Consider the following 11,934-nt stretch of genomic DNA (forward strand, 5'->3'; position numbering starts at 1 on the left):
TGGAGTGGTGCCTGCCCATGTAATAAGATCCTAAAGTTGTTATAACATGTAACAAATTCCAGAGAGATAGAGGAAACTCAGTATTTTTTAACTTTTTGGATTTTTCAGTGCTGTCCTATGACAGTTATAGAAGAGGCATAAAAGAAATCTCTGTAATTTATACTTTTGCGAACTGTCATACATACTGTAACAAGTGCCAGTGGAGTCAACTGCAGGAAATCTTTATTATTTTCTTAGAAACTTTTTAAAATGTAAACATCCTGTTGATACAAATCTCAGACTCTTCTGATGTTTACTTAGTAGCTGCCATCATTGTGCAGTGTCAGAGTACACGTACCACATTACAGGGTACAAGGCTGACGGAGCCCTTTTTGGACTTGTGTTTTATTTTATATAAGCTAAGGCTGAAAATACTCCTGAGCCATTTAATGGTAAATCAACTTAAAAGAATAATGCTCTTATTTTAAAACTATTTGAAATTCAGAAATTGCTTAATTATTTCAAACACTGTATTGAAATGGCCAGCAAAGAGAGCCCACATCCCCTTTACGCTGCCCTCATCAGGTCCTGAAAGAGGACATGTCTTAGTCACTCACAGCAAGCAGGATATTGCATCAGGAATCATAAAGTCTTTCTCATGTCCAGTGCAAGCTGCCATTTCCCTTCTGAGTCAGGAGTACCTGGAAGCCTCAGTATTCAATATTGGAAAAGAATAAAAATAATCCTCTCGCCCTCATGGCAGAAAAGTTTGCAAATATTGAAAAGCTTAAGCCCAGAAGAAAAAATAGAAAGAACCTTCTATTTATTGTTTTGCAAATCTGTTTATTTTTAAGCTAGTCTCATTATTTTGGTGGCCTGACTCACCATTTCTGAATGCTTAGATTGGCAGCAGCTTTCCATGGCTGGTGCAGTGGTTGTGCTGACTCAGGATGTCTTTACAGCCATGCACCGTCCACAGGAAAATATGCACTTTACAGATCTATGCAAACCATACAGTGCATGCCAGTATTCCTTGCAATTGATGGAGATCCCATGTGCCTCTGGTTACACATGGTTCATTAATTATATCTTCCTGCAATAGCAATAGCAAAGCTCCTGATGTGAAAATGAAGATGAGAAGATTTGGATTCTAGAAACCTTTGTTTAATAATGTCTAAAATTATTCTGTCAATAAATTAGGAAATTAGGTGACATTCTAAAGTCTGTATATTTCATGTCTGTGTGTGACACAGGTGAAGAGCAGAGGCCCTTTGTCATTCAACTCCACAAACAGCAGTCAGGTAGCTGTCAGGTTTCATAGGACCTGTACCAACATTTGGATCACTGAAAATCTACACCTTAATTGAAATCCTCCTCTTTCCTATAATCTATTAATAAGGAAGGATTTTGAAAACAATTCTGAATTCTTTGGGAATTTTGCAGTTGAGAAACACTTAGGTTAAAGTTTAAGTGTGCAGGCATAGGCACCAGCATCTGTACATGAAATAACCAACAAAATAACTGCAGCATCAAATCAAGCCCCCAAAGTGTCCTGTTTTAAAATTGTTCATAGTTAGTTTGTTATAATGTACCCAAACTTTAGTGGCATATATGACACAAGTGTCTGTCCTACCTTGAATATTTTTATTTCAGTCCAAAGGATTCTACAATGTCTATGAAAAAGGCTCAGGGGAAATGCATTGTCTTCTCATGTTAACAGTTCCTGACTTGGAGAAGGAAGCTTTTCATTCCAGTGTAGGGGAGACACAGTGCTGATCTAGTGTAGAGGGGAATTAGTGAGTGAGGCAAACAGAGAGGAGAGGGAGGCAGAAAGAACCAAAGGCTCTCTTTGTCTGGCCAAAGGAAGGCTTCTGGTGCTCTGTGAGGCAGTAGATTGGAGCTACCCAAGCAAGACTGGCATATGAGACACACAAGCTGCCTGTAGCAGCAGTGGAGACTAAACAGGATATCTGGCATTATCAGTCTTAAGTTGCATGAAGTTGTAGAACCATTTAGGCTGGAGAAGACCATTAAGATAACAAGTCTAACTGTTAACCTAACATGACTAGATACTTAGGTAGGGGCATCTGAACTGTGCTTTATGAGTTCACTTGTAAGAATCTACAGATGCAGCAGGCATTAGAGGTGCAGGTGACCCCATCAGAGTCAACAGAAATCTGTTGGAGAAGTCAAAGTGGATTTGGCCTCTGGTTCAGTTTTGGGCCCTGTGGAATATCTGCATCTGGTTTTGCCAGAAAGCTCTGGGTCTCCTATAAAACCTCATACTTGCCAGTCTCATGCAGGTGAATCGGATATCTAGAGCATCTCACATGGCAGTAGATATCCATACTGTGGCAGTTGAGTTCTTAGTGGAGCCTGAAGTGCAGCTTCACTCACCTTACAATAAATACGTGCTGTGTCAGCTGAATAACTTTCTAAGCACTGATGCCTTTATGGAGCCTATCTTTTCTGTCTCTGGTGGAAATTAGGGTGCTTGGTGCACATGTAAACATCACAGTACAGGTACCTGTATTTAGATGTTTGTCTGCTGAACTGAACCTCACCCTGCCACTAAGAACAACTGATAGTCTGAGAGATGTTTGAGGAACAGCACTGGAAATAGAGGTTCTAGAAAAAGCAGCTAGGGTTAGAATTGAGACTCAGAATGGGGGGCAGAAACCAGAAGACTAAAATTTGGACTTTGCATGGCAAGAGTGTAGGACTAGAATAAGAAGCAAAGTAGAAATTGGAAATGACAAAGTAAGGAGAATAGAGGTGAAATAACGAGCCAACGGGCATGTAGAGCAGCCTTCAGACTAGAAAAGGACAAGACAGAAGTCATACTTGGAAAAAATAAACAAATGACTGGACAGCAAGCCAGTGGTTGGTAAATATTCTGCTTGGAATGGAACTTCAATTTTCAAAATCTTATTGTTTCTGTTCTCAGCAAGTGCCATTGATTATGTTTGCCTTAAGAACAGGAGCAGCACAAAGGAAGAGAATTTGTAGAGATAAATGGTAGGTGGTCAGGACCTGGTGTTCCCAATGTAGGCATCTCAGAGGGTTATTGTTTTAGCCAACAATTGTCTGGTCCCATGGACTAAATGTCGTTGGTGACTAGAGCTCACTAAGTTTGATCCTGAAGAGCATCTTTGCTTTAGTTTAGGTTGAAAGGAGTTCATACACTCTGAAACCTTTCCATGATGTGAACCACAGTATAGTAAATCTGGAAAAAATTGACATTTACTTCAAAAACACACTATAGATTTTAACTAAATCTGTGCTGGACACCTCCAGTGTGACACCCAGCAGGAAAGGTTCCTCTGGCCGGAAGGTGACAGTGCTACTTCTTTCAGTTACACTATGACTTTAAGGGACAGAGGCCTAAACCAGCAAATCTAGAGGTGCTGACACTGTTGGCAATACATGTAGTTGCCACATGTAAAATTCCTGGGGTTTGGTTTATCTCTTCAAAGCCTAGTAGTCTGTATACACAAGCTTTGCTAAAACAGTTGGCATTGCACTACCAAGCATTTCACAGTTAGGGAGCACCGATCTGAATTCAGATGCCTTCTGTTTATGCATTCAGAGCTGGTCTCTCACTTTTCCCTTTTTCTCTTTCATTAAGGAAAGGAAGGAGACAGCAGGATTAAGAACTACCTCATCTGTGGCAGAAGGAGTAAAATGCTTGTTGAAAAAAACAGGGAACTATATGAAATGAAAGTGAATAACTTCATGATAAAGGCATCTAAACTTCACATCCAAGAATGGGCTCTTGTTGAAGTCATTAATATTTTTCATAGGTGGCCATAGTTGTTCTCACTTTTCTGAGTATCTCATTAAAGACCTTGGAATGTGTATTACAGGCAGATAGACAGTGTTTCAGAGCACTTGCAAGGGCTATCCAGGAGTGCTGTCCTTTGCGTATAGTCGATACTGTGTAATGCTACACACTCTGGAAAACGAGCTTGAGGTGTTTCAGACTACACTACATGCTCTCAAATTAATATATATAGTTTGACATTAATTTCTGTGCTTCCCACCTGCAGAATGGAGATCAAAATGGCCACTAAGGTGTTGCAAAACTGAATTAATAAACGTGAGCATGCAAATCTTGTAGTGGTGTGTGCCAGAGGAATGCAGAGCATAAAGAAAATAAATTCTGTCTGTAAACCATGAAATATGTAGTAAATAAATCGTCAGACCACACACAGAATTTAAAGCAAAAAATACTATCAAAGAGCAGCTCATCAGCTGAACATCATCCTGTCAGTGGGTTGTATGAGTCAAGGATCCTTTGGATCATGCAGTGAAAGATTAAACCATAATGCAAATATAACCAGAGGCAAGCTAAGAGTGCACATAAATCTTCTATTTAGGCATTTCCAAATCTGTGAGTTCTCAAGTTTACAATCTCACCTGGAGAACAGCCCATTTCACGGTCCATGCTGACTAAGCCAAGTATTTTATCCACCTTTGTAACTGTAAATGACTTTTCATCTTTGTCTTAATGATCATCTGATGAGACTCTGCAACTGGCCTTTCAAAAAATGTAATGATTTCAAGGACTACTCCATTAAATTGGAGTTGCTCCACTGCTTTTTTTCTCAGTTTCATAATCATTATTTTTGTATCTATTGGTAACAGAGCCCAGAGTTAAATGTAATTTGGTCAGATGGTTGGCTTCCAAAAGGCTTGAAACCAGCTGGCCATTTTACATTGGCTTTTTGAAGAACTTTTCCTAATGTGACATCCTGTGATTGATGAATCATAGGCAAGATCAAAAGAAAATTTCTGCTAAAGCAAATGACACACCTTGTTCCCAGCAATTAGTGAGTGACAAAGGAAGCCAATAATGTTTATTAGCTTGGGATACATAACTTGGGTTGGTGTCTGTGCGACTGAGGTACTGTGTTTTGGATACAGCAAATAGCCAGTAATGTACAAGATTTGGGTAAACTTCAACAAGAGAAAAGTTAGACAAAATCTTAACATTTCATAAAATGCAGTCTGGGCTCTTAGCCCACCTCTACCCCAGTGGGTCCACTTATTTGTATTCTACATACAAAAATGATGGAATTGAAGACTTTTGTGATGAAAGGAAAACTTCTTGTCCCCTAATTTATGATAGCAATGCTCAATTTTTCACTGAAGAACAGAAATGAAGTATGAAACAAATGAGAGTAATGGAATTGGGCCAAGCTGTGTGTGTGATGTGTTGAGCAATCAGCATCCTCTGGTACCTGCATCCAAACATTTTAGTATGAAGAATGCTCATTATTAATCTTGTTCCTGTATAAGTTTTTACTCTCTCCTCACCAACCAGTTTCCCTTCATATACTTAATGGAAATTGAAAAACACAGCTATAGCATGCAAAGTTGAGATTCAAATGCAGGGAAATGGTGACTTGGGAACATGTGACATTTAGTGGTTCTAAGAGAGAGAAAAGACAGCTCACTGAATAGGATATTTGCCTGGAATTTATGACTTTTGCATTTAGGTGGGCCCTGTAGCAGCTGCTTCATGTATGTCATTGACCAAGGTTATTTGGGCAAGATGAAAACAAAATGGAGTTTGGCAGAATTTTAGTTCCACATTGCAACCCAAAAGAAAGTTGCCTGTCAAACTCTGGGAGGTGCCTGTGCTCTGCATGGGCAGCACTTCACAAAGATGAGATAGAAAGTTGTGGTTGTCCATCCTGGAGAAGAGACTTTAGACCACGTTCCAGTACCTAAAGGGAACCTCTATGAAAAATGGGGAGAAACTTTTTACCGGGGCCTGTTGTGATAGGATAAAGGGTGATGGTTTCAAACTGAAAGAGGATTGATTTAGACTAGATATAGGGAGGAAGGTTTTTTACAATGAGGGTGGTGAGATGCTGACACAGGTTGCCCAGAGAGGTGAAAATATTCAAGGTCATGTTGGACAGGGCTTTGAGCAACCAGATACAGATGAAGATGTCTCTGGTCATTGCTTTTGGTTAAATAGCTTGAAACCTAACACAGAAAACAGCTAATAGCTGGGTAAAACACAGCAACTGGCCTGGCTAGGGGTGGACTCCATGGACGTCTAGATGTTTTGGTCCATAATGTGACATTTCTTACAGCAACCAGGCTTTCATCAGCATACCTGTTTTCAGCATTAAGTCTGTGTTGTGTTCCCCAGTTTCACAGATGAGGAAACTGAGTCACAGAGCATTTAATTGTCTTCATCGTAACTGCAGACTTGGAAGCAACCTCACGATCTATCTTGGGACTCGAAGCATCACTTATTTCCAAGTAATTCTGTTAGTTGCTCCACCAGTAACTTTCCAAATTAATTATTTGTTATGCTTTGGTTTCTAGCTGATTTTTTACTATGGAACTGGAGACAGCTGGTGTCCACAGCACTACTACGATGAGATCAAAATGGATTTTCCGGACGGGGACATTCGACTTTGTGAGAAGGGGCTCCGCCACGCCTTCGTGCTCGACGCCAGCAAGGAGATGGCTGCCATGATTACAGACTGGCTACAGGATGATCTCACCAAATTATAAACATGGATTCTGTGATTAACAAGAAAATGATGTAATTATTTTGTGAACGTGTAATTTTTCTGTGAGAGAGTCTGTCCTATTTTTTTTCTGTTTATTATAGATTATGGCTTGTTTTCTATTGAGATGTTTCAGAGGAAGTTAAAGAGAGACTGGCTGGTCCAAAGTATAGTTTTATTGATTCGATGCAGATGTAATTATGTCCTGTGTCTTCAGGACCCTGGAGGACTTGGCAAAAGGTGGAATATTTATTGTCTGCTAGGGCTTTAGGCAACACTGATACAATTGTACCTGAATTACTACCACTTCACGGACCTGCTGGACAACCATCAGGGATGTGGAGGATCCTGGCAATGGATCCTGGTGTGCTGTGAAAGGCCTGACCCTCTTTCTGTGTCTCATCCATCCATGCAAAGCAAGTGCATGACAGGCAGAACAGCCTAAGCCCCCTGGACAACTCTGACATTGTCTCCTCTGGGTCAGATGGGGTTGGTGGTCAGTCCAAGGTCAGGCTGAGCTCAGGATGAGTACAAGGGAGATGTATAGAGGCACTGTGCAGTTTCTCCAAGTCTCACAAGAGGCTCTGCTAGGACTCCACAGGGTATTAAGAATGCCATAAGTTAACTGTGGCTGCTCAGCCAGGGAATACATAAGGAACTCTTGTCTGGTACATGGCCAAATGTTTCATTTTTTGATTGACTGTAGAGACTGGAAAGGAAGCTGATCAAAAGTGCCAGTATTAAAAGGTTAAAATGTATTGCAGAATCCCTGTAGAACAGCTTCTAGGTGGCCTAGCTCTCCTCATGAAGTCCACGAGAACAGTGCTTGCTCAGCAACTTTAAAGAATGAAACCAGTTTTGATTCATGTCTGAATTTCAGTTCTTTGCTCTAAGGCCTGACATATGAAATTTTCTGCCAAGCCACGAATTAGATAAATGCACCATCAGAAAATGTCTGTTACTGTGCCACAGCTGCACCCATGACATGGCATGAAATGTTACTTTTGAGAGCCAGACCCTTGCACGTTGCTGACAAGTTCACTGTTCCTCACATTTGTTCATCCCTCTCCTTTACAGATGGAAAAAGAATAGAAAAAAACATCCTACCAGTTGTGATAACAGAAGAAGTTACAGGCAATAGCTAGAAATGGAAATAATGCAAGTGAGGGGAACAGAGCCAAGTGTAATCAGGAAAAGCTTTCTAGCCATGAACCTGTGAAATAGTCTCCCTGTGGAGTTCACAGAGACATTTATAAATAAGCAAAACACTACAGAATATAGTCAAGGGAGATCCTGCCCTTGCAAACAGATGAATTTCAATGATGCATTTGGTATCTAACTTACATGATTTATTAACAGTTTTGACGTGGTACTGGTGAAAATGATTCTGGAGAATGTTCTCTGTGATGCAAAAAGATTGATTAGTTGCTTACTTTCTTACACAATTATACAAACACCTTCCTTTGCTCTGTAAACCCCCCTGAACCTTTCTCTAATATTTAGAGCAATAGTATTCGGTTTCTGGATATTTTGGATTAGTTTTCAAAGCTGAAGACTGACAGTGGATTTAAGTGACCTTCTTCGTATCAGAAACTGGTTTAGCTTTTGAGACTAGCCAGTGGATTTTCCAGTTACACTGCTATGTAATGAGATGGTACCCATGAGTGAGGCAGAAATGCTGAGGCCACAGTTGGCAGCAGCATGAGGAGGAACTGCACATGTTCAAAGGGAAGGGACTGTGCCCATGCAACTGATTCTGTTCAATGGAAAGTCAAGGACTTTCCTTCTTTTTGCAGGACCATTTTCAATCACAAAACAATCCTTGTGCTCGCTTTAGAAATCCATAGTTGTACGTGTCTGTGTGTGTTTGTATAGCCCCCAGATGTTGGCATCATTCCTGCTGGATGGCCTTGGTCCAAATGCTCCTTGTGTCCATTGGCCAAGGTGCTCCCCGGGGCCGAGCCAGGGGGCATGTTCACATACATGGAGATACATAAATGTACACATATATATACACACATGTGCACCTGTTCATATGTCAGCAACACAAAAATTACAGCTCGCTTGGTTGTTTTGGTTTACACATTGATCTCATTGAACAAAACATTTGTTGTTCAAAGTATATGGAATCAGGGAATCAAGCAAAGATTCAGTTTGTGAAAGTCCAGCTGTTGTAGTGGATCTCCTGAGACCAGACGAAGTCTTGCATTAACCAAAGATGACAAGCAACTATTAAAGCCTGGGAACTGAAGCACCTATGAAGAGCAGTTGTTTACAGTGCATTATTCGTATACTTTGTATGAGGAATTAATTTAGCAATACTTGTACTTGACTTGTGTATGCCTTTTATACAACTGTTAATCCATTATAATAAACCTTACTAACTGCATTAAGACCTAAACTGAGATTAGGTCTGGTCAGTGATGACCAGATCTACTGTAGGAGAATGCCTTACAATTTTCTTAAATGAATTTTCTCTAATATTATCAGAACCTTGTTGATTCAATTGCTACTTTCCTCCTAGAAGCTGTTACTGTAAGGCTAAGATCTGAAAATTTGCTACTCTATTCATTGCAAAAACACACAGGTCTAGTTTCCACAGCTGTATTTCCTAAGAGGAGCAGATCCCACACAATGAGAAGCCAGCTCCTCTGAAGCCCGTGGTGTTCACTTGTCACCCCGAGCAAAGAGTCTCAAAAGTGCTTATGGTCCAAATGTGCCAACTTACCATGAAAACGCAGTGTGGTCTTGCCTATTTTAGATTATTTAAGAATTCTTGGGAAACGTATCACAAATATATTGACTGTATGCTGTAGCACCTAATCTCTGTTGTTCACATCTGTGCTTAATTCTCACCCCACAAGTAACCTGCTAGTTCAATGACTTTGACTCATGTGCAAGTGTTTTGCTAGATCAATACCTTTTATTAAAAGTACACAACTTCAATAACAAAAATAAAGACATTTATGGTAAAATGTAACTTGATTCTTTGTTTTGATAACTTGTTTAGTCCTAGTTCACCTTCTCTATTACTTCATGCATACAAAATTTACAAAAATACATGCCAAACCCCAAATTTCATATGCAATGTGAACATCTGCCAAGTGCACAGAAAAGCCATGGGTGGTAGGCACCTGACTCGCTTAAGCATTTTTATCCAGAGTCCCTCCAAAATAATCAACCAGTGTTTCCCCTTGCTCCCTCCAGCTCTGTGTTTGCTCTGTGTTTGCATCAGCTATAGAGTGTGTGGATCAGTAAGGTTTGTCCCTTCAGGAAGCTGGATGAGTACTTGCCCAGTGTTTATGGTGAAGAATTTGGAGTTGGACTCCAAGCTAAACACCAGATTCTTGACTCATGGAGACAGATTGCATACATGAGCCACAGCAGATAATCTCTTCTCTGCAGTTGAGGTCATTATGTATTTATTTTACAGAAAATGGGTTTATATGTGCATTCACTCCACATCCCTTTCTTTGGTCTAGCTAATTGCCAGCAAAGTCTTTAAACAAGATGTTCAGTGTTATCATTAATAAAGTCACTCAAACTATTACTGGGTTTGGACAAACTTACTAGACCCAAGAGACTTGTTTTACTATATGTCACAGGTCATGCTCAGACTCCCAACTACAGTAAGTTTCTGCAGCTCTTCACTTGCAGGCAAATGTTCTCTTTCCTGGCACGTTTACAACATAAGAATCCAGAGAGCATTTGTGAGTGACCAGGAACTATTAAAGCAGCATATATTTCTGGAAGAGCTGATGGGAGTTCAGTACAAGCAGCAGTAACAGCACAAGCCAGCTGCCAGGAGCCAGCACAGCTCTCAGTAGCATCATGCAGAAGTTAGGGAGCAAGCTATCATGCATGCTTAGAAGGGACAGGCAGGGAGAGCTTTAACTAAAAACTGTTTTGGAGTGCTTAAGCTGGTAGGCAGTGGTCTAGATTTTGCCTGTTGCAGGAACGTGCTTGTAGGAAAGTAGTTGTGTTGTGGAAAGTAGTTTGCAGCAGCTGATAAAACGCAGGATGTTTAAAACGTCTGACTGACTGTACCTGACTGCAGGGTTTGCCAGTCGGATGTTGGAAGTAGATCTCATGCCATCCTATTTAATGCAATTCACACTGCAAAAGGCAGCAGGGCGATTGTGAACATCCTCTACAAACTCACCTCCAAGCCCCCAAGCTCTGAAATATGCTTTGCTTCATGCATTGAGAGAAATCCATGAAGATGAGGTGGCTTGGTAATGAGAAAAACAGGCTTTCCCAGTGTCAGGACTCAGCTACTTCTTTTTCCTAACAGGCACCCTTACAATTTGATAAGGATCCAGCTGTTCCAATCTAACTTGCAGGTTATAGGAATACCATTTAGAGAATATAAATGTTTGAATTGCTAACATCATCTACCCCATCATGCAGAGGGTACTGCAACTCATCCGCGTTTATTAGGAAAGAACCTGTATTTTCATCCACAAAATATACCCACAGGAAGTTAAACAGCCAGAGTGATCCAGCCCCAGCACTGCCTCAGTGAAGTCAACAGGAGTGCACACAGGCTTTGGGAGACCCAAGTGATTGATTGGCTGAGACTCGAGCAACAGAAGGGACATGACATGAACAAATTGGTTCAGTACAAAAGTACTGCATGCAAGACATGAGTTTCCTTTTATCCTCATATCCTTACTGGTTTGCACCTAAATAGGACAGTCCAATGCAGCTGAAATCCTACGGATTTGTTTTTGTAGCAATGAAAACATGCCCACCTAACATTGTTATTGAAAATAAGATTAAATTCTCAGAATACTTTGGGACTGCAGTTCAGCCTCACATCAGCACATGTCCCAGTGTCTCCCCAAGCTCCTCAGAGTTGGGCAGTGTTAAAGAGAACTGTGTGGGATGGTACATGAGAGGCTTCAGTTAAGCCTCAAGCAGGTGCTAAAGCCTGGTCCAAAACCTACTGAGGTTATTACAGACATTAAAAACAATTTCACTGGGCTTTGGATTAGGTGCTAAGAGGTACTCCAAGCAGAATTTACTGGGCTCACCTAATCTGGCCCCAGTTCATAAAGCAGTGCTCCCAAAATAGATGTCTAAATTCTCTGTCTGGTCTAACTTAGATATCCAAATGTAGGGGGTATCAGATCTCCCTCTGGAGGTCCTGGCAGGCACCAACTCATTTTTTTACTACATAAGGGACTCAGGCATTTGCTTTAGGGTTAAGTCATCAGGTACCCAAGTTGGACCATGCTCTGTTTTAACAATGCTCTGCATTTTCTTCCGTTGTATCCATGTGTGACCTTGGACATCTCCCATGTCTTTGGTAAGCCTTTGATTTCTCTTCAAATATGAACTGACTAGTTTATGTTGTCAATCGCATGTGTAGTCTGAAGTGCAGTGGATGCAAACCCACCACTCCCACTTGTTTCAGTGA

At 40.8% G+C, this 11,934-nt stretch overlaps 1 protein-coding gene across 3 annotated transcripts in view; it reads left to right on the forward strand.

Moving 5' to 3' along the window:
* Positions 1-9,506, forward strand: part of LDAH (lipid droplet associated hydrolase) — a 116,406-nt gene extending 106,900 nt beyond the window's left edge. For all 3 annotated transcript variants that reach the window (XM_071548279.1, XM_071548278.1, XM_071548280.1), the window contains one exon: positions 6,325-9,506. In XM_071548279.1, the coding sequence (XP_071404380.1) occupies positions 6,325-6,516 (192 nt within the window). In that variant the 3' untranslated portion in view covers positions 6,517-9,506. The remainder of the gene's footprint in view (positions 1-6,324) is intronic.
* The last annotated feature ends 2,428 nt before the right edge of the window (positions 9,507-11,934 follow it).

The sequence above is a fragment of the Pithys albifrons genome, chromosome 2, assembly GCF_047495875.1.
Source record: "Pithys albifrons albifrons isolate INPA30051 chromosome 2, PitAlb_v1, whole genome shotgun sequence".
NCBI classification, from domain to species: Eukaryota; Metazoa; Chordata; class Aves; order Passeriformes; family Thamnophilidae; genus Pithys; species Pithys albifrons.